The sequence below is a fragment of the Plodia interpunctella genome, chromosome 24, assembly GCF_027563975.2.
Source record: "Plodia interpunctella isolate USDA-ARS_2022_Savannah chromosome 24, ilPloInte3.2, whole genome shotgun sequence".
NCBI classification, from domain to species: Eukaryota; Metazoa; Arthropoda; class Insecta; order Lepidoptera; family Pyralidae; genus Plodia; species Plodia interpunctella.
Window position 1 is genome coordinate 2,330,390 of NC_071317.1, and position 24,819 is coordinate 2,355,208.

The 24,819-nt window shown below is 35.4% G+C and overlaps 1 protein-coding gene across 1 annotated transcript in view; it reads left to right on the forward strand.

Moving 5' to 3' along the window:
- The first annotated feature begins 4,908 nt into the window (after positions 1-4,908).
- Positions 4,909-24,819, forward strand: part of LOC128680501 (uncharacterized protein) — a 30,202-nt gene continuing 10,291 nt past the window's right edge. Inside the window, exons 1-4 of the mRNA XM_053763703.1 lie at positions 4,909-5,157; positions 20,581-20,755; positions 21,800-21,959; positions 22,294-22,556. Coding sequence (XP_053619678.1) covers positions 20,631-20,755; positions 21,800-21,959; positions 22,294-22,556 — 548 coding nt within the window. The 5' untranslated portion in view covers positions 4,909-5,157; positions 20,581-20,630. The remainder of the gene's footprint in view (positions 5,158-20,580; positions 20,756-21,799; positions 21,960-22,293; positions 22,557-24,819) is intronic.

Genomic DNA, 24,819 nt, shown 5'->3' on the forward strand with positions numbered 1-24,819 from the left:
CAGGAGCTATGCTATGCTGTGCTAACTGAAGCTAAGTTTTGAACAACCAATAGATCGCGCAGTGCCTCGCCTACCTGGGGCGTCCTAAATCAATAAATTTTTGACAAATATAGCTTCAGTTGACACAACATTGCAGAGCACTTGTCGTGTTCGGGCCTTAATGTCTGACCGAAACTATAGAATAGTTATTTTAGGCCTATATCTATATTATATATTGCAACCTCGATATAACAAATCGGAAGGGAACAAATAAATATTCGTTATATCAAGTAATTCGTTGAACTGAGGTTCGTTGAGGTTAGGTTGGTCTAAAATTCGTTATAAAGAGGTAAAAAGTTTTATTCACCTCAACATTACGTACTTAGCAGCAGCAGTGTTTACATTACTTTCCATCGAACAACAATGATTGTTTTACGAACAAAAGCATGTCGAAACCTGTCGCGACATTAATCACATACTATGAGATTAAGAATCATACATTGGTTGGAACTTTATATAAAGGTTTTGGGTTGACGAAATTCGTTAATTAGAGGTATTTATACTTTTTCTTGATAGTTAAAAATTCGTTATAAAGAAGTTGTTCGCAAAAAATGTTCGTAATATAAAGGGATATTTTACATTGCCTCGTATGGACAATTCAAGAGGATTACAAAGAATTTGTTAAATCGAGGAAGTCGTTATATTGAGGTACGTTATATTAAGGTTGCAATGTATAAAGAAAAGTTAACTTTTGAACAATATCAATCAATCAATCAATACATATAATAAAACAGTAAAAAAAGTGTTTCTGTACATTGAAGATATTTAAATAAAAAAAAATGAGATCTATAGAGAATCAGCAATAGAATAAGAATTTAAAAAAAAAGTCTGTCTGTTTGTCTGTTTGTTTGCACACGCTAATCTCTGGATCTACTGGACGGATTTGAATGAATTTTTTTTTGTTGTAAGCTATACAAAATAAAGCCTGGTCAACACATAGGGTATAATTTATTTTGTAAACTGGAACAGCTCTAGCAGAACCTATAAAGACCAGCTAAACTGTAGGAAATATAGAAAAGTCACCTTAACAAAAATTGTTCGCCCTGATTAGCATTTTCTGATGACGTATAAAAATCGAAGATATGGAACACCTGATGATGAACTCCAACAGACCAGCTACACTATAATACATATGATAAAAGCACCTTAACAAAAGTTGGTCAGCCTGATGAGCATTTTCTGTAGACTATTAAAAATCGAATATATGGAACACCTGTTTTCATTATTATGCCCTACCAAGTATGCAAACTGCCCAAATAAAGATACTGTACTGCCTCAAAAACAACAATTAAAGGTAGTATGGGTGCGGAAATTACTGCCTGGAGAAAGAGTGGTTGTTAAAAATTACCGAGGAAAGGGAGATTGGAAACTGGGTAATGTCGAAAAAAAAACTTGGCATGTTACATTACTTAATAAGATTAGACAATGGTTTACTGTGGCGTCGGCACATCGACCAACTGCGTCGGGTCGGTGACAATATTCCAGTTTCACTTGATAATATGGAAGGGTATTCGCAATCAGAAGATGTACCAGAAGTAGCTGATAATGTTGTGAATCCTTCTGTATCGTCACCGTTAATTCCTGTAAATTCACCACCGGCAGTAGCTGATGATATTGTAACTCCTTCTGTACCTTCACCGTTGGTTCCTGTAGATCCACCTATGCTTTCACCATCAGTACCGGTGGTACCTAGCCGTACTACTACACCTGTATTACGTAGAAGTACTAGAAATTCATAAACCTGTCCAAAGACACGATTTATAACCTAGTTTAAAGTTTAATTTAAGAATGGTGTCTTAACTTTTATTTTAAGAATTTTATTTTCCTTAGGAGGGAAGAAACTGTTGTATATTTTGTATTAAGCTGTCATTGGCACATACGTCAATGTCTAATGTCATTGCGTATGGTTGCCGCCTTTTTCACGCGATTCCAGAGACTGCAGCCGAGGCGGCTATATTTAAGGAAAATGTTCTTTACTAAATAAAGATTACATAGTGCACGTGCAGTATTATTTACAGTCCTACAATATTTACCAAAATTTTATTACCTTTTAAAGGCAACGTCAAAAGTTGCCTCAGCAGTCCACGACCATATTCAGCTCGTAGTCAGTTTAATTTTATTAATATTTCATGATAAATTTAATTTGGTGTTACTTTTAACTGCAATCTCTAAAGAGATTTCGAGCTCATATAGTCATTAGCGCTGTTTGACTTAAAAATTATTTTTATTTATTCATTAAGATACACATACAGACAAATTACAGTTTTGCTTTTTTATACTTCAGCGCTATACATTACTGAACAAGTAAAGTGCCTAAATTTAGTGTACACAGCACGATCATCTAAAATGAGCCATTAACAGAACGTAAAGTATCGTATATAAGTAATTTATCATAAAAACGTCTAGCCAAAATCGCTTGGCAAACTGTTGGATCTACATTTTATTGTAATAAAACTCAAATCTGACTACCATTCTCTGAAATCGGACCAAGACAATATCACTTCAATTTTTTCAGAATATAAGTCACAATAAAAATGAATAATTTAGATAAAAACTAATTCTTAACTTTGTTAAAATTTTTAACTGCAAAGTGGGAATTTTCGAGATGAAAGGTACCCTATGTCCTTCTCCGTACTTCAGATTACCTACTATGAAAATCTCAAGAGATTTGTTGGGTAATAAGCGTGAAGAAATGACAAACAAACTTACTTTCGCATTATATATTAGTTAGGAATAGGATTCAAGATCGTAAATCGAAACATTTTGAGCTAATTTTACAATTTGTGTTTAAAGTATCATTAAAATTAACCTATTGGAAATAGCATCATTTCTACAGAGTAAAAATCCGTTCCACATGACCGCTTATAGAACTTGCGAAAAGGTTGCGCAACTCACTCTTGGCACTTCCGAGGCGGAGCCGAGTTGCGACATTCATATGAGGATGACATGGCGGGTTGCGAATCGTCGAGTTCACTTTGGACTTTGGAGAATTAATATTCGTATTTAGATTAGATTACTAGCTGTTGCCCGCGGCTTCGCACGCGTAAATTTTCAGTTCAGTTATTTTTTTCCGAGATGAAAGCTATGTCATTATCGATACTTCAAACTGCATACGTGCAAAATTTCAATAATATCGGTTGAGTAGATTAGAGCGTGAAGAGGTAAACAACAAACTTATCTTATAATTATTTTTAAAACTTTCTTTATACTTGTAATCTCACAGATATTACTGCTAGATAAATCTGGCGGGATGTCATTGGGTTAGCTGAGTGTTTTTTTCTGGTTATACCTATGAAGCGCTTCTGAAACACAATTTTTAACGGTAACATTTAGTCTATACTTCTGAACTGGTCCTTTAAAAATCCTTTAAATCTTTATAAATGAGAGTATCATGTGGCCAAGCACCTAATAAGTTAAGTTGTATTATCTCTCATCAGAGGGTTTTGTGCGGGTTTGCATCTCACTCAACATCGAATCGATTCGAAGTGAGACGCAGCGAACCAATCACATCGCAGTGTGTTTGTCGTTGCGTCACAATGGCGCAATGTGATTGGTTCACTGCGTCTCGCTTCGAATCGATTCGATGTTGAGAAGTTAAATGCAAACCCGCACTTCGCCTACTGCGTTTTCTTTTTTCGCCTACTGCGTATTCTAAGTTTCTTCCACAGCCGTAAATCGTCGGAGCGCAGGGTCCCGTTTGCTACTTCTTCAATTTTGACTTTGGTCAGAAAAGTTTCTATGTAGGTTAAGTATGTCTTAATAATAAAAAGAATACCTATATTCTTTTCTCATTCACTTACGATTGGACTACTGCATATACTACCGTGAATGGAATTTCGAAATATTCGATTACACGACATAGTTCTTATTAAAAATGAACATAAATTATAATATAATTATAATATACCTATACATTTTTAACGTCTTTTAAATAACTATAATAATTATCAATGCTACAAAATACGAGCATATTTCTAGCATTCGACTATGATTAAAGCATAACAATTTGTTTTTATTTAATTTTAAACATTTGCACAGTTACATGTAAAAACAAACTCAATTTTTTTCCAATCCCTTTGACATTCAAAAGACTTCAACGCGCTAGTGACATTTCAAGTTTTTTTTTTACAACAATCCAAGGCATAAAGTAAATCAAATCTAAATTTAGAATATGTATTATCGATATTATTATAATCGAAGTTACTCGGTCGCGTTCCAAAACCGTACTGGAGAAAGGCGTCTCATTTCGTGTGACGACGTCACGACACGCAAAAACATAGCCTTCGTGATGCTTAGATACGATAAGGTAGAAATACCGCATCCAAAATTTTGGTTGAAATATTATATTTGCTTATTTGGTATTGACTTTCTGTTATTGATACCTAAAAAAAACGGTGATGTTTGTAATACTTAATCATCATTATCTCAGCCTCATGAAATCTACTGTCACACATAGACCTGGATATACATTGCGAAAATGATGTTCCCATCACCACTTCGCAAACTACGGATGAATGAAATTGTAAATAATTTTCATGTTGATTAGGATTTGAGCTCAGTGTCAAATTTATTTTACAATAAGTAATTGATTACTACAGATAAACATTATTACCAGTACTAGATTTTGTTTTAATTATTGACACATTTTAACGCAAATTATCAAGTATTTACCATTACGATGCGATCATTGGGTTTGTTTTGTAGTCATGGAAAGAACCATGGTTCCTCAATATTTAAAATATTTTCTTACAATTTATTCCAATACGTTGTCAATTTCATGATTGTATGCAAATGTAGTATTAATATTCATAAATTAGAACTTAAAGAAATTAAATATTTGCCATATCTCAAGGTTATAACATCTACGCTCCAGGAGAGAGCATTTTAACGTGACAGTGTAGAGCAGACCGCGGTTCGCGCACGACGACACGTCGTGGAAAAGGAAATCGTTCGATTTTCAAATTTAAACGTCTGTCAAACCGTGCGCGTCAAACTTCCCTCCGAAAAAAACTTTTATTCAGTCTGTGATTTTTATTTTATTTTTTTTAGAGTGACTTTTTGTGCCAGTGATCAGTGCGAAATCATCGAAAGTAAAAGGAGGTGAAACTTTGCATTTCGGTAAGATGTTTGTCATGCGTTCTCATTTTAATTTATTATGCATTAATCGAGATGTATTCTATTTTTTTTTAATGCTTTTAAATTTACTTGCCAATCTGGTGAATAATGCGCACAGATGTTTAAAATTTACAGTTATATAAACATTTAATTACTATTTTTATGTCCTAAAAATCTAACTACGGTCAATTTATTAAATAACTGCACCTATATGTTATTCCAGGTTAAATTGCACCTGTGTACCAAATTTGATAACAATCGGTTTACTAAATTTTGCGTGAAAGAGTAACATAAACAATAATACATACACACATACATCCTCAAACTTTCGCACCTATTATTAGGGTTATAAAAAAAAACTCATATAATGCAAGTTGAAGAGAAACATGAAATCCAATATACTCGAACATGAAATTCAATATACTATAAAATATACCTACATGTAACATTATTATTAAAATATTGGGTACCTCATATTTTAAAAACCTCTGAAAACCAGGAATCTATCTGATTTAATTTGTTTTCAACTAGCTTCCGCCCGCGACTTCATTCGCGTGACTCCAGTGAATTATAACTACGTAAGTCATGATCTTTGTTACTCACATGCAAAAATTGAACAGCGTAATAATTAATTATAATTATTTCATAGTTTAGGATTACGATTTAGTATATACAATAAGGTAAGCCGGGAGTTGTTATGAATATATTAAATGTTATCCCACCATGTCGTCCTAAGCCTACCTCTGTTCCTGTATCCGTCAGTTGGAATCCATGAGAATCGAAAGATTTGGCAAAGAATGACAAGACAACACCAAGCTTAGGAATTCGTGGAGGAAGTTAGGTGAGGCTTTTGCCCAGCAGTGGGACTCAAACAGCTAGAAAATCTATATGTATTTCCAAGGAATCTTACATTAAATGTTGCGTGTGTCAAACCAAAGACAATGGGTCGGAATCATCGCTATGTTGGTAAGATGATAATGATTTAATTGATACATGAGTACATGAGAGATTGACCAATAACTGTGGTTATACTGCAGGAAACGAATCGTGACCAGCTAGATCTGTGGTGTAATTCTACACTAGTACAGACAGAATAATAACCACAACGATAACTTGTAATAGATGAAGAATATCGATCTATGATCGATCAAATCAAATCATTTATTCAGAAATGAAATTCAGAAATTCAAAAATTCAGAAATTGGCATTTATACAAGTCTTGGTCACCTGAATTAAGAATTTTTCATTGATGCCTGTCAATTCTTGATTCTTGAAACATCTCTATAGTTGACTAAGTATATATTTTTTTCTATCAATAATAATCTCTTCATAGTCGTATTCCCCATGACTGAGGGTCGTGGTCATAATATGGAATGAAACACACGTAATAACTTTCTTGGCATTATTAATGGAGTGATTTGCCATTGCCTTCTCCATTTCACACACAAGTTAATAATCAACAAGTGTGTAGGTTTCCTCACGATGTTTTTCCTTCACCGGAAACAAGTGGTGGTCGATGAAAACTACTATACATGAGTCAGATATACAAACTCACTCAGGTATACAAACTCATGTGGCACGAGTAGTATTGGAACATGGGACCATTCGATCCACAGGTAGCCTTAGCCATTACACCACCACCGCTTCTTAATGAAGTAATTTCTGAATGGAAGCCCATAGTAGTTTTATTTTTATGGCAAATGAGTGAGTTTGCCTATACCATAAAAATAGCTGGAAAATATCGACAGGCAAAGTCGAAGACCATCCCTTCAGCTCATCAATAGTATGGTCACTGGAAGTATTGTATGGTCTTCTAGAAACCAGAATTCTCCCGGTCAGTGACCGCGCTAGTAGAAATCAGTATTCCAATGTTGTCATGAGTGAAATTAACCTTGTGTCTACCATTCGGGGCACGTTTATCTTTGTAACCTGCCCTTGAGGGCTGCGCAACGTCCATTAGCAATATAAATGGCAGGAGGATGCGGTTGTGAAAACTGGAGGCATTGGGTTCGATCCGTTATGGCTTGTTGCAGCCCTATTGGTTATATGGGTGGTCTATGCGATGTCGATTCTGCGTCGGCCTTTTTTTATATACAGAGCTTCTTATGTATAAAGGGAAAAGCACTACTCCAGAAAACAACTGGCACAATCTTTTCTTCGGAGATTAGATCTTCGCATGTTCTAGGTTATCGCGGCTGTGACGCCTCGGAGTCAGCGTATAAAGAAAACGTCATGTTAAGATTAGGCTATGATTTGACGACTGGCCGCCTGCCAAACATCGACCTTTGTTGCGAATGTTTCTGGCGCCTGTCAACTGCCACAACTAAGACATCACTCATGGGTGGATATGCAGTACTCAGATTCTAAGTAACAATTTGAATTTCCATATGTTCATTCCACAAAAAAGCCTGCTGACCAGCTAACCGTGGCATTCGAATGTCGTGGCTCTGTCCACCCCGTGATACTGCATATTTTAAACTATTCGTACTGAACTTGACAAGTCTACACGTGAGATACATGCTAAACCAACTTTACGAAATGGAAGTCGTGTTGCATTCTGAATAACAATGGAGATTTTTGACTTCCGTTGACTTATTACCATCAAATATTGGATGGAGGCTACGCCAAAATGTTTAAAGCGTGGGTCGCAACTTCATAAGTCTATTCACTATAGTCTATTATAATTATGACATCGTGAGGAAACCTGCACATTGATGGACATGCGACTGCGATTACTTGATGTGGTTCGTACTTGTGTGGTGTGGAATTAGTACTCCGTTGTACGGAGTGCCTACTAATTCCATGGGTGGGACTCCATCATCTAGAAATCCTCTCATCAGCTAGAAAACATAGGCTACGAACACTCTCGATTAAATTCTCTTTCAAATAAAGAAAATCTAGTTTTTTTTTACCTAGATCCAAATCTTGATTGATTGATTGTTGATGGCATAGATTTAGTAAGTACTATACGGAGTACCTACTAATTCCATGGTTGATAGACATGCAGATACACAGACAAGTTTCTGTCATCTGCAGTTAAAAATAAACGTGGGTGTATTGAAGGAAGACAAACACGGAAAAAGGAACTAGATAAAAGACAGCCATCATTACTGGACGGATCTCCCCGCATTATAGACACATTATGTCGAAATTACGACACTTTCTCTAGAGAATTTCATCTAAGTATACTTCGATATATGAACCCTGGATAATTTACCACGCGAGCTCATTGGCGTGGATTCATCATACCTAATACATTTCGTATGTTGCATTTTCTATGATGTGATATTTTACATCACAAACTAATTGTACCTACCTTCATTTAAATCTGTTGTAAAGTACACTATTTGTATCATTGTATCGCATAGCCAACCATCATTAACATGTATATGATACTTACGAGTAACAATTACCATTAGAACTTAGCTTTAAATTTTCCGGAATCGATTGTATCTAAAATGATAAAGCCCTGTGCCACATCTATCAGTCTACCTCAAAAACTACTGCACATAGTGTGATTTTTCTAGCCGAGTAAAAGTTATTTAAAATTTGCCTTAAAAATGTCTATTGGGGTGTAATTTCTGAATAAACTTTTTGACTTTGACAAACTAAAAAAAATGTGAAAGTGAATTCCTTTATTTGTTACCTGTTCGGTTTATCGCTGTAGGTTGAGTACAACCTATATCTTCTTCTTCTTAACTGACATATAGTTACATGTATAGAGAAGGATATAAGATACCTGGCTTGATGTCGTCAAGGATGATATGCGTGTCAATGGTTTGACAGTTAGGGTTGTCGACGACCGTGCAAAAAAGTAGGAAAGAGGACTCTGGGCTCCGATGCTCAATGAAAAAAGCAAACAGGAAAACGCTCATATGAGAAAGAGAGAGAAGGACATGTGATACCTTTCATCGCTGAAAAAGTATTTTTGTCGTGGATAATTAACTCAGACCAAAGTTAACGCTAGTGATTTCATAGAGCAAAATATATTTTTTTAGACCAGACCAGTTTCATTTTAATGAAAATATTTATGAGACAAAAGACAAAACAACTAATAATATAGATGTAACAATAGAATGAGATAATTTATAACTATTAAAAAAATATAATTATAAGAACAATAATATAAAACATATAATTATATCCATGGCTGGACAATACGTGTTATAAAAACATGAGATAGCAACCGTGTATAAAAAATATTGCATCTTTACTTCTTGCTTACACGCAAACTCATTTTCATTACGATGATGTAGTTGACGTCTCGTGGCGTATGGTAGAATAGGATCACTACATATCCTCTTGGATGGTCATAGCCTAACAGTTTAAGAGGATTAAGAAGGTGGAATAGGCATAAACAACAATGTTTGTTCAACAAGTTTTATCAGAGGTCCATATATAGAAAAAATGTAGTTCTGTCCTAACATTTGTACATCTATTTATGTTTTTCACTCAATTTTTGCAGTAGCATGCAATGCGTATTGCGTGTATAGTGTCAGAGAATATTTTAATGTCGTCAAGGATGATATGCGTGCCAATAGTTTGACAACTAGGGATGCCGACGACCGTGCGAAGTGGGGACGATAAAGTCGAAAGCGGACCCTGGGCTCCGACGCACAACGACTACGGAGGTAACCGGGAGAACGCCCAAAAAATAGAGGAAGTGTCAGAGCATATTTGAGTTTTTTTTTTATCTTAATTACATGACTAACTGACTACCAATTCTTCATTGCGTAAAATAATTTTCTTTTTTTATTCCACCACTAGATGTTGCCCGGAGCTTCGCTCCCGTGGGAATTTTGAGATAAAATATAGCCTATAGCAATCGTGGATAATGTATCTTTCTAATGGTGAAAGAATTTTTGAAATCGGTTAGGTAGTTTCGGAGATTACACGCCTCAAACATACAAACTCACAAACGCTTACCTCTATATAATAATATTATAGTATTTACGTGCCTACCACTTAATGGAGAAAACTATTTCATATCAGCCAGTATATGTCAACCATCTCACATGTCGTCTCAATATTATGTAGATTTTTTATGTTTTCGGCCATAATTTCTCCTCGACATTAGTTCTAACCCGGGATTCGAACTCGGCTAACAGAATCACGTAATTGCTTGACGTAACAGTGCAGTGGGTCGCGGTCTTTTGGACCGGTTCCGAAGGACGCAGAATAGGGTTAAACAAACTGAGGCCTTCGCCGTCGGGTGGCGTAGCTATCTAGATACTGTGCAACGGGGCACTCAAGTTCAGAGGGCACTTCGACCTTTTTTTTCTCTATCTCTCATGTCAGCGAGTTGAGTTACATTCTTGGCTATAGATGCTCCCACACAGCGTGTTACGAAATGTTATAGAACATTTGTTGCCACTTTTCTTAAACACATTCTTGACAAAATAATGTCAAAGACAGCAAGTGTTATATAATATTATGACGCTTCGAATCCCGGGATACTATACAGAAACATTTTGAAAATTTGTTTGTGGTTTTTTAACCGGCTGCCTGCCGGCCTCTGTTTCCTGCCATTTAAAATGCTTGAGAGTCTCCTAAGGTCGCCTCTTACAACATCCACGGGAAGATACGGATTGGTTTTATTCTATGGCGGAATCATCCGCCACGATTACGTACTCATGATTTCATATAATAAAACTTAACAACTCATTTACGGTTCTTAAATCTTTTTTGTCCCAGGGCTTCGATTGTTTAGGTACGTCACTGCGGTCGGTCCGAATATTTGGTCGGCGTTAAGAACCAACATTGTGGTATTACCTTCTAACCTTCTAGAAAGTACCATTGAAGAGTCCCTAACACTTGAAAATATGCGTACAAACTTTAAATCTATGTTCAGTCTCGATTAAGAATTTTTTAGATCTTTTAGGGACTTTAACGATTTACGAACATATTCACGAGTGCCCTAATTTCCCAAAAATTTCAGGCTATATCGATGAGAAAATATAAAAAAACACTCAGAGATAAATTCATACATTTTCAAAAACGAATTCGTGACAACAAAAGAGTTAATTGTTTATTGTTTCCTCTCTTATCACATATGTGAAGGTCTTATAAGATAACATTACAAAAACCCAAACTCTTCAGATACCATCTCTCTCTCTCTCTCTCTCAACCCTGCATTCACGGCTGAAACTCACGTAAAAAGTAAACGTAATTTTATAATTTAAAAGTATTTTTTTTTAATTCTGCTATGCTAACGTCAGCCTTTCTGAGAATGCCGTCTTTGCCTGTCAGCGGTCCAAGGCCTTAAATCCCTTAATCGCTTTTGAATACTACCACCCCCATAACCATTTTCGTGTCATCGTTTTGCTATTTACTGAGAAAGGCATATGCACTGATAAAATAAATAAATAATGACGATATAAATAAAACAAGCTGGCCACTCACTGTGAAAACATAAAAAAAATAATAAATTTATATTTTGGTCTGCGCACGCGCAGTAGGCCGCGACTGGGCAGTGACCAGCCGGCACATTGACCCCGTTAGCTGTCTGTAACGTCGCTAACCGTAGTGTAAATTTAAAAGCAGTTTCCTGCAGTTTCCGCCTACCACTTGAAGGCTTCCATCCGTGCCAAGTAACACAACTACATACATACATATTAACACGTTTTCCGATAGAGACTATGGATTTCCACTTGCAATACAACCTAACGGGGCCTATAAGTCCCTGTGCTTCCACCAGGTGGAGAACCTAGGTGATGCACGGGTCCGGACTCCTAGACATATATATATATATATATATATATATATATTGCATCACATTTCGTGTACATGAACATTATATACATACAAATAAATAAAATTTTGAAGATTCTACGGTACGACCGGCCGCATGCCTGACGTAAAACCTCTTTGAGAATTATGTTGTAACCAATCTGACAAGCCAATTAATTTATTATTCCTTTCTCTATATTTTCTTTCAGCATTTTCAAATTAACTTTCACGTGTGATTTTGCTTTCAGTCATTTTTTTGTTTATAAATCAGTTAAAATAGTTTTACGTTTCGCTTGATAAATGTTAGTTTCGATTAATAGATATATGCTGGTGGTGCAGTGGTTAAGTAAGTCCAGTGAACCGAAAGGTCTCAGGTACGAAACCTGCTCATGTATTATAGTTTTCAGACCACCACCGCACCGGTGAAGGAAAACTAGTACCTAGCTAACTATCAATGTTAATCGTCGGCATAAAACGTAAAGAGATGAATTAGAATGCAATATGTTACAAAAATCCTGTATAATTGTATTTATGTATTTAGAAATTCGTAGGTTATTTAATTTGATGACGTTTTAAAGACGCACGAAGTATATTTTGCTACTTTACAAGCTTCATTTGAACCTGAATTTTAAAGCATAGGTATATAACCTATGAAATTTTGTACACACATTGAGTTTGGATGACAATGCATTATTATGATATGCATGACCTAATGGTCTACCCAGGATTGGCTCCGGATGAGAGAGCTCTCAACAGTTTACTGCATAGACATGACTTTTTTGTCACGCGTCGAATGCAACAAGATTTCTCTGACGATGATAATACAAAGTCTCAAAAAAAAACTTCATCTCTCACATCATCATCTGTCATTTCTACTTTTGTTAATTAACTTTTTTATCCAATAGTTTTAAAGATACTATGTCTATATATAATGTCGTCCCGCCTATAGGTACAACCTTGTCAAAGTGTTGATCATTGATTCTCAATTTCAAAGTGTCCCGTTTTACATGTGTATGTGATAATGCGTCATTTAAAAAATATCGTTCAACAATTTTCAGCGGGATTTTCAGAATATGCATGACTGGATACGGCTGTCAATCATATTTTTTGTACTTACCAAATATTTACATACAATACGAATTTAATCAGAATGTGACGTTAGTCTTTACTCATATAGAATATGTAAATACTTTGTCCAAAAACAAGCTGCCGGTGGGCACAAATCATTCTATTTTATTAAACACTTAGCGGTCTAGTCCGGTTTCACTCGGTTAAAACCATAATAAAAACCCTATGTCACTCCAGAAGGTCTCGTCTATCTCTGTGCCAAATTTCATCAAAATCGGCCCAGTAGTTTGGGTTTATACACAACAAACAAAGCAACAAAAATACAATTTTTTTCTCTTTATTATTTAGTATGGAGTATGAATATGAACTAACTATTCCTAGGGTTAGCTCACATAGGAATATCAAGATAAAAAAGTAAAATTAAAATATGTATAGGTTATTCTACCCTAGGTGTGTAAAATTTCATCAAAATAGATTGTAGATTCCGCGTGAAAGAATAATAAAAATACATCTTCACTAATTTTCTCACAAGCTTTTGTTCGCGGCTTCACCCGCGTAAATTTATCACATGAACAGTGGTCAGGCTGCGAATGGCTGGGTAATAAATAACCTCAAAGTTTTAAGAATAGGGCTGCGATTTAACAACTAACGTCAAAACTCTCTAAGAATGTTATTGTTGTCCATCAAGAGCCAAGGCTATGCCACAGGAGAATACAGAGTGGTCCTATTATAGGGCGGGACCACACGCAACAGCCGAATGAATGCACGTGTAATATTTTGTACTCGTATTTACCAATTGATGGAAAGACACACATGATGAGGTCACAGAGTGGATTCTATAACGATAATTAGGTAATTTAAAATGCAACAACAATAAATATAATTGTTACATTACATTACATACATATTGTGTGATGGTTATTATTATTACACTTGGCATTTAACCTAAGTTTAAACACGGATATGTAAAAACAATATTTTGCTATGTCCTTTACTATGTGGGTGTAATTTCGTTTGAATTTTTAGATGTGACGCATCGAGTTGTGGATAAATTTCGAATAAGACCTACTATGTTATATATTCATTTAGTTTATTTATTTTATCACAACTATTACTAAACAAAAAATACAAAACAGGGATTTATAATCTAGGTTGCGTTCCACAAAAATGTGTGTACCTACAGTAGAACTAATAAGAAGAGTTAACTTATGTCTAAAATAATTTAAGTTTCAAAAGTAAGTTGAGTTGTTGTGTGTGTATGTTGTTATTGTTGCCCTTTCACGCAAAATTTACTGAACGGAATATCATGAAATTTGGTACACGGATAGACTATAACCTGGTATTACACATAGGGAACTTTTTATCATGAAATCTCCCACGGAAGCGAAACAATGGGGCGCAGCTCGTCATATATATTCGGCCAAATACCAAGCTTCCTGTCGAATCAATGTGACTCTCATGCTAAAAAGACCTGTACAAATGCATATGCAGCTCGTACACTACACGATTGTGTGATGCATACGCGAGTTCAAATTCATAATACATTCATGCTGCGTATGCATTCGATGTGCACAGCCCGTATTATCAGTCCAATTACATTGTAATGCCCACTCAATTACAAATTAAGTAATCAAATCTACCTCCAAAGTAGACAGTATCATAAATTATGTAATTTTGTACAGTCGAATGCGAAAATGCTTGAATGAAAAATTACGATAAGAACGAGTTTACTAGAAATCTTGTTTGGTATCACTGAAAATCAGCGTCATTGCTCTTCGTCACGGCATAAGCTGAGTGGTACCCTTTTGTAGCATATTTAATGTACCTTTGTAATATTAACATTTTATTCATTTCCTGTGATTTATATTAGTATGTTATGAATAAATTTATTTCTATTTCTAAATAAAATATTCATAAATATGAGTTTAGAAGTCTAAATAACTATTATTGGCTAAATTCTGGAAACATAGATATTATTACTAATAACGTGTCTTCATGTCCACATAGACATTGAGGGCACAGGCCATTACCTAATCCCATTTTAAACGAGGTTGGCGCATGTCTTCTTTCCTCAACTGTCTATAACCTGTCCTTTAAGACACTCATGACATTACTAAAACTTGATTTTGATTATTTTTTCACTTTTGATCGCAACAGTACCAGTATATCAATAGAAATCATCGCATAGAATCAAAGATTAACTTTATAGTGAGGTTCAACTTTCTCTTTAGTTGTCCATAAGTTAACAAAGTTATTATCGATTGTAATTTTGAATCCTCCATTCAGTAAAGTATACACACACTATTTTATTATCGATTTTTCTGGCTCACCAACATATTTTGTAATAACATAAAATGAAATCAAACTTATGTTTGAAGCACATATATAAGTATATCAAAGCTGAGATGTTAGACATTATATAGAAACAATATCACATCTTTATCCTTTACGGGATAGACAGAGCTGGGAATTGCGAAATTCGAAGGCCACGTTATTGGTGGGTAATGACGGAAGGAAGAATATCTATAAATCAATTTTTCCCTTTATTGATGTAAAATCAAGTCTGCACGGGAGGAGAATCAGCTTGCAAATTCTTGTTTCTATGAGACTAGCAAACAATCTACCTGTTTTATACTTTTATGAATTTAACTTAAATACTTTAATAATAAATTATTTCAATATGTACTCATGTGCATGTATCAGCTCCGTATAAGTGATATTACTTTGATCAGAATATATATATTTTTATTTGGGTGCTACGAAACGAATGACGTCACACTCCAAACATGATTACACGCCCAAACCTCTTTAATGTAGGTATAGGGATAAATATATATGGACAAATCGCACAGATTGAGCTAGCCCCAAGGTAAGTTCGAGACTTATGTTATGGGATACTAATTCAACGATACTATATCCTATAATCTATAAACATCCTAGACCCAGGTCAATCTGAAAAAGATAATTTTCCATCATTACCTGACCGGAGATCGAACCCGGGATCTCCAGTGTAGAAGGCCGGCATGACGACCATATTGACCATAGACCACGAAGGTCGTCAAGGACATTTAATAAGATGATAAATACATTATTGACTACCACAGATACATTGTGTTGACTACCTATAGTTACTATATTTACCTGACTGGTCTAGCTGTGAATAGAACCTCTCCATATCCTCACGTGGATGTTGTACGAGAAACGGACAGCCTAGGCAGCTCACACGCAACAACAGGTTGTAAAACCACCGAAATTCGAAATCAGAATTGGAAAGATAAATCGAACAAGCAGTTTCTTGAAAATTTTTAGGTTACTTTTGACTGCCCCGTAGCTTCGAGGAGTGACAGCTCCGAAAGCAACGGGGAATAGACGGAGATGAGATTACATACACACGCATGAATACACAGCCAATCGCTGGTCACATAAGTTCATGAATATTGGAAGTAAAAAACAATGATTGTGAGATTTTTATGGGCCACTATTTCTGATAAGGGACAGGAAACGATCGTAAAAATGGTGAATTTTACAATTTCGCGTTTAAAATACACGTAATATCATTGTGAATAAGACATTTGGCATGAAACCTTGGTATTGTTATTACCATATGGTAAGCAACCTCGACTGTCACCATTGTGTGATGGGTGTCAAATGAAATGAATATTATTTTATATACTTAACCAAGTACATTATTTTCTCTGTTTAAATAAATACTTATTTTTTAAGGACAAATCATACAGATTGATATAATTTGTACTATGGGATACTAGCTCAACAATACGTTACTTAACAACATAGATAAATATCCAGGACCCAGGAGGCCTACCACGAAACATACAAATACGTAGCATGTTACTAACGCCCACATGCTATCTCTTTGTCCCATATCAAATAAGCATTGTGTAAAAAAGAAAGAACGTGTGGACGCAATGACGTCCTACGTGTTTTGTTTCGTGGTAGAGCTCCGAAGGGTTTGTATAATTATTATGGATTTATCCGAACGAATAAGAAGAAAAACAAGAAGTTAATATAAGAAGAAGAAGAAGAATTAAAACACAGAAAACCATAGATAGCAGAAAACATACTATGTACTTACGTATTACAAATCCAGCCACCTTAAAACTTTAATCTTAATTTAAATAGATACTATTAGGTATATAACGTATTTAGTAACAAGAAAATCCAACCAATAGTTTTTAAATTTTCTGTAGGTGTAACACGCCCATCTCATTTATAAAAATGCCAACTCATGTTAACTGTCAATATAAATAAAAAATAGAAATGTCAAGCGAATCTATTTTTGTAAAAGAAAATGTGAACATTATAATATTGAATAAATAAATAAATGCAATTAAATTTAAAGGAAATTGAAATAAAATTCAGATACTAGAATAGAAACTAAAATGAAAACTTTATTCTAAAAATAATTACATTATATTTTTTAATTTCGTTCGCTGTAGGTATGCCATTGCGAATCTGTAGCTCTTTCGAAAGTAATGTTTGGCGCGAAACATTGACGTCGACTTATTACGGTTATCCGGTAATTTTCGCGCCAAATTATAAATAATTTCGCAAGTAAATGTATAATTGTTTCTAAATTATAGATTTGTTAGCTATATTACTATTATAGTTATCTAGTGGCCTGACTCGGTTTTGCTCGGGTTAAACCATAATAAATTATACAAATAAACCTTCGTCTTTAATAACTCTGTCTATAAGGAAAGCCGCATCAAAATCCGTTGCGTATTTTTGAAGATCTAAGCATACATAGGGACAAACAGGAAGAAAGGAAATAGCTTTGTTTTATACTTATTGATTTTCTGTACGATAGCAATAATAATAAGGTCAGTACTTAAGACTTGGACAGAAATTTTACGGTTAACGCTCAATTTACGCCCGGTATTGCCGTTTGCGAAAAATTCGCGTTGACCAACTGTCATTTTGGTATCAAATCACCAATATTTCATTATACGTTAAATAGAACCAGTGTTTTGATTTCGTTGATAAAATATACACGGAAATATCTTGGATACTTTTGTTCTTTTTGGGTGTGACTTTATTTTTTTTTTATTGAACGGCAAATGTTTCAAAATACGGTCAACAACATGTCAAGGTTCACGAACCTCTATTTATGCCACGGTAATAACGGCTAATTTGCAATAACTTTGGGTAGTGTTAGACCGACTGTACCCATAAGAGAAACAACAGCGTGCAAAGTGGAGGTAGTATCAAATGAGACAGGTATTCGATTTGACGCAACCCATTACGTCTCGGACGACCGGACCCGGTGTGTGCCAACCTTGTTATGTCATCGAGTGGGTAACGACCTTTATGGGAAAGAGTTTAACGGTGATCATGATTAAGATTTTAAAAAATATTGTTCTATTTTTAAAATAGTAAACCAAGCCATGAGTTATAATCGATATAGAGATTTTTTGAAACGAAGTGAACATAATATGAAGTAAAAACATACCTAATTCTATTTTTAAAATATCACTAGCCTACTGTCGAGTCTGTAATGTATGTCGTATGTTGACCACAATATATTTTAAATTATTTGAAACTCAGTGTGTATGTACTTCTAGTCATTAGCTAAGTATATTCCAAATTTCGTCAAAATTAACCCAGCAGTTTAGCCGTACAAGCGTGACACACAGACTAACTTTTGGATCTTTAATATTTGTTTGTTTGTTTGAAATAACTTTTTTTTTACTTATAACAAAATACAAACAAATTGTATGGATGTAAACTATGGATGTAGACCAATCTTTTTGTAACAAATAATTTTATTGAGCGCGTGCATAAAGATATTCGCTCAATACGTCACTAAGTCACTGAGCAAGAGTTCAGTGGGCCGCGACACACTCCGGACAGGTTCGTCGCCGAAACGACCTCCTTTCCGAGTGAACTTCAACATAGACATATATACAATAAGCCTGGATTGAATATGCGATGGAAATCCTATCGTTCCGAATTTAAATAAAGAAAGATCAATCTGCACCGGAAGTAGTGTTGCCAACACTGTTACAAAATAGTATCTCACTATTATACTTACTTTAGGTGTCTAAATAAGTTTAAAAATAGATTTTTAGATCTTTTATAGAGTGAGCATAAGCATAAAGCATGTTTTTCAGTGATAAATACAAAGTGTACAAATTATGAGCGAATATTGTCAGGCAAAAGTGTTGTAGTCATTTGCAATTTACAATAAGATCGTGAAAAACATTCATTTAAAGGAATAAATAATAATATTTATTTATATATTCTTATACATTATTTTTGCGGGTACATAATTCAAAAATACTATATTAGATCAACTTTTTAATTAGCGAAGTTATATAATCGTTTTTTTTACTTATATTATTATACAATACACAAAATAACTGCGGGTGCAAACAGAGGAAGTTTTCTAAATCTTATTACAATATTACCAACCCGAAAACCTTATGAATATAATTACAATATCGAACTATGATCAATGACGCAGCTGTTTATTTAAAACAATGGCAAAGATGCCAAAGTTGAAAGTCATTAGTGACATGTGTCGTATCTAATTAGAAGATATCCTTGCTAGACGTTGGGTTAAACCATTCTGTGGTAAACATAGGTCGGCGTTCGAAGAGGGTTTGATGAGAGGTTACAAATTGTTATTAAATAAAAACAAATGTTGATGCCGTCTTCATAGTCGTATACCTCATGGCTGAGGGTCGTGGTAATTACGTGGAATTAAACACACACAACAACTTTCTTGGATTAATGGAGTGGGTTGCCATTGCCTTCTCCATTTCACACACAAGTTAATAAGAATCAACAAGTGTGCTGTGTTTCCTCACGATATTTTCCTTCACCGGAAGCAAATGGTCGATGAAAACTACTATACATGAGTCAGATTGGTATACAAACTCATGTGGCACGAGTAGGATTCGAACCTGGAACCTTTCGATCCACAGGCAGGCGTCTTAACCATTACACCACCGCTCATGCTTACTACTTTGATGCCTACCTATATGTGTATAGTCGACAAATCAGTTTATTCTATGGTGCTATCGCTTCTGTTGTCTCTTGACTATCTCCCATGACATTGAAGCGTCAGAGGAGTCGCTGGTCCCAGGGTCCGCATTCCTACTTTTTTCGTCGTTTTCTGATTTTTATCAACTCTATACTAGCTGTACCTACTCCGAAATATAAAAGAAAATTTCCGACTATTTCTCATCAGTTTTTTGAAATCGTACAAAAAAAATTTCATTTGGCTTTTACGTAAGTTAACACTTGTCAAGCTATTGCCACCAGCTCCGCCCGCTGCAAAAATATTTGCTTTGGTTTCTTTTAAGTCTTGTACATTATGTTTTTCATACAAACTTGTAGATTCCGTCTCACCCATAGACGCCCAGGCATACCATATTTCTGAATTCTCAGTCCAGAAGAGATGGACATTAAAAATATATGAAAACCACTCTGCGAAATGAAAAAGTTTTTAGCGTCCAATATTACAATTCTACCAAAAAAAAATACATTTTGTTTTGTCTCAATTTAGCTCGAATCGAATAATTTTCTTAAGTGTGGGGGTCCCTAAACAAATTTCACATAAAACGTTCCAAAAATCAAAGTTAACACAATTTTTCTTGTCCACAGATAAAAAATGATCACGCATTGACGTAAAGACACTACAGAAAAAATCCAAAATGGCGGCGCACGCCACAGCTGCGGTGTTGGTTGAGCGGGCTTACAAGCACTATGGCTCGCCCAAGAAGTCTGATTACAAGTCGGTGTTGGATAACTTGAACATGGTCGTTCAGAGGGGACACATGTAAGCATCTTCCTCTTAAGACAGCTATCCTCTTATCGGCAAACACGGTTTCGACGTACATTGCTAGTTTTCCAGTAAATAAAAGCTCTTATAAAAACCACGCAATGAACATTCATTCGCGTCGGTATCTAAGTTCGCTTATGTGAAGGGGTCTGCTTAGTGTGTAGAGGTCTTTCTTCATTTAAACTACCCAACAGATTTTGGTAAGAGTTTTGGCTGTTATTTAGAAAATTTATTCCAAAAGATTTATTTATGCATAAAGACCCCGTGCGAAGCCAGGCCAGTTCGCTAGTAATATTGTAAGTTAAAAAAGTGAAATCTTGTTATATACAAATTCGCGAAGTCATTTATCTACACAGATCTAAGTAATTACATTATGTATAAAGTACCCACTTGTGTTACTCTTTATTGTATGTACTGTGATGGCAAATATTTACACTCAAAAGGATAAAGTAATGTACAAGTGGTTATTTTATGTACAAAGCCAAAGGTCTCTTTGCTTAACCTTCGCAAATTAAAATTAACAATTGAGGGAAAACGTTTTCTGAATCCCTGACATTGTGCCAGTAAAGCTGACAGGTTTCGTAATATTCTGGCCTTTGTGCTGTCATACCTTAATTTTTTGAAGATTGTCCCTGATATGACAAACATTTAAAATAAAAAATTTAATATATATATTTTTTTTTAATCTTAATTTTATCTTAATTTTAAATCTTCTAAAACCTCACAGGCAGTCACAGCTAACTTACTTCTAAAAATGCTATTGAAGTTTATTCCGCCTTTTAAGAAATAGCATATTAAATGTGCATATGATTGATCCTTCGAGGTTAGAGAATTAATTATTGGCGTCATTATACCCAATATTGAAAATTAAAATCATCATCCGGGAAGTACAATTTCTTCGCGGACCAAACTGGTAGTTACGCATTAAATTGTGTCATTAGGAATATTTTTTCCAAATAAAATCCTTCATGAGAAGCACCACGAAGCAAGTCATTTTAATTGATTCTAATGAAAATCTTGACAAACTCTTTTCCGTCACAGATACGGACTGCTAGGCCCATCAGGGTGCGGCAAGACAACACTCCTCTCCTGCATAGTCGGTAGACGGAAACTGAACAGTGGAGACATATGGGTGCTGGGGGGGAAACCAGGGGAGAAGGGGAGCGGCGTGCCGGGACCCCGGATCGGATACATGCCTCAAGTGAGTCCTCATTAGTTTTTCTTCTTTTCTGTATGAAGATTTATGTCCGTGACGTCACAGTTCTGGACTTTCATGTCCAGCGTAATACTAAGACGTCACCTTTTTGTCACGCTATAATTTCGCGAGAATATGTTTTTTGTGTGTTTAAAAAAATTGCATTTTTTGTCTCAAAAATCGCCCACTACAAAAACCTATGGAAGACGAGAGTGGAGGCCTTTGCCCAGCAATAAGATTATAATATATATACAAACAAAAGAGACTATAGATAAAAACCTCAATTAATTTGGTTTTTACTTAATTTTCAATATAATATAGTTTTCTTATCTTCCCCCAGGACATAGCGCTAGTTGGCGAATTCACAGTCAAAGACGCAGTCTACTACTTCGGACGGATCTATGGCATGCCCAACGACAAGCTAGACGAGCGCTTCCAATTCCTCTCGAACCTTCTAGACCTTTCCCATGCTTCGCGGATGGTGAAGACCTTATCTGGAGGACAGCAGAGGCGGGTTTCCTTTGCAGCGTCGTTGGTCCACGAGCCAGAGTTGCTGATACTGGATGAGCCTACTGTGGGATTGGATCCAGTGCTTAGAGATAGGTAAATTATGTACATATTATTGGATATTAGCAATTAAATTATATCCGCTATGGGATTCAAAGTAGAGTCATTCACACATTAAAAACGAAGACCATGCGAAGTGGAGGAGCAAAAGAGAAACAGTCCGACGCTTAATGACGGTGTAAGAAACCAAAAAAACACTTAGATTAGAGAAGAGGTGCGTCAAAACCGCAGGTCAAGAGCTGGTTACTGGTATCTAACGCATAACCTTCCAAAGGCGCATAAGGTACATAGAGACTAGCATCTTTTGTTCTACGACTTTTGTCTAAACGTAATAAATAAAAAAAAGTCCTTTTTATTTAGTTTTAATGTCGTTTCTGTAAAACGTTAACTCTATGTTCGATTCCGCTTCATAACGCTACTGTACTGTTTCGCGTTGCTTGGGTATTACATAGAGTAAAGATATGTAGAATCGATACCAATAACCCTGTATAAGAGTATGGAGATACCTTCGCCAGAGGTAGACCTCTGTCGTCTGCGTGAGTACTTCACTCTCATATATATTTCTGCCGCTAAACAGCAATGTTATGGTCAGGTATTGTGGCATAAGTCCCTAGGCCACAAAGTCAGCAACGGGCGTATGCCACCCCTGTTGATAAAGGCGTACAGGCTGAGTTGACTACCATCACATGGCATTGAATTTCATTAATCATTGAAAAAGTGGACGATATAACAACACACTGGTACACTTGCACGATCATGTGTGGTCAAAACAGATTTTTGCAAAGACGACATTGAACAATTTTTATAATTATTTCAGAGCATCTTTCAACGATCTCACGAACTTTTTACACCTTTTTCAGTTCGAAAAAAAAACCGTATACAAAAGCCAAAAAAATTCATGAAGTGACGTTATTTCCTGCATGTAATTAACATTCTCTAACAGTCACATCATATACTATACATATTCAATGGTACAATGGTACATATTGTTCATTTCTTGGGTACAGGTAGGTACTGTCAATCAAGTTAATATAAATTAAAATTCTGGGTCCAAAGTTTTGAATGATAACTTTCACATTAGTCATACTTGTTTTTGATTATTAGATTATTTCAATAACTCAAATTATCGCTGGTTGACTACTACAATATTTACCTTCATAATGTTGTTCAAAAGTATATCAGACTTACCTACAAACAATCACCATCCCTTCAACTGCTGTAATCATGGAATTCTGACTGTAATTCATTATGATTTTGACATTTAGATCATTTACGATTTGGACAGTTCCTTTCATACTTTGACGTAAAATTACAAGAGTAATTTTACGACTTTTAATTTGTTATGTCCTTTTGAAGTACTTATTCAAATGAGAATACAATAATTTAGGAATAAGGTACATAAGTAATCAGTTAGTGTCCAAAAAACTATTGTTATGTCTGACCTGTGGCAAGTGGTTACTAAAGACAGCATCTCAAACTCGAAACATCTAAGTTAGCAAAAGAAAATGCTGCTTACGAAACATCGATACATTTTATCGTACAATTGCTATTGTAGTGACCTGACACAGTTCCTATGAGAAATATTTATGGTGTGCACACTGAATGCGTATGCAACACTACTGCACGCATTGCGTACAATCTGTGCTGCATACGCAGTCGTTGTGCACCGGCTTTCACAGTATATAAACTATATTTAAGTATATAAATTATATTATTAACTATAAATTTTTAATCTAAGAAGTTGTACTTATACTATTGCCGGAACGCAGATTGGATGTTTTGTTTCTGATATCCGAACATGTCTACACAACGCGTCTGTTGTAAAACTACAGCACGGATTTTGATGTTGTTTTCACCAATAGATAGTTGATTCCTTAGGAAGGTTTAGGTGCATAATTTATTATGTTTTAACTCAAACGAAGCCGGGGTGGGCCGCTAGTTGCATTCAACTAATAGAAAAAATAGTATGACAAGATAGATCCCCTTTTAAACTAGAACCCAGAAAATTACCCAGGAAATTCAATGGGAATAATTACGTCATTTTATAATTGAAGCGACATTGCCTTAACAATCGATTGATAAGTATATCAAGCGAATCTGATTACGCAACGTCCGTGTGTCCGTCCATTGTGTTTCTCAGACTGAAAAGGAAACTGTGGTTAAGAGTTTATGTAAACAATGTGTGTTTTGTTATTCTACGTTCATCTCGTCTGGTGCTGATTCATTAAGGCGGCGCTTGTAGCCTAAGGACGGCTGGAGGTCCCGGGTTCGATCCCATGGGTGGGCCAAATCTAGCAAA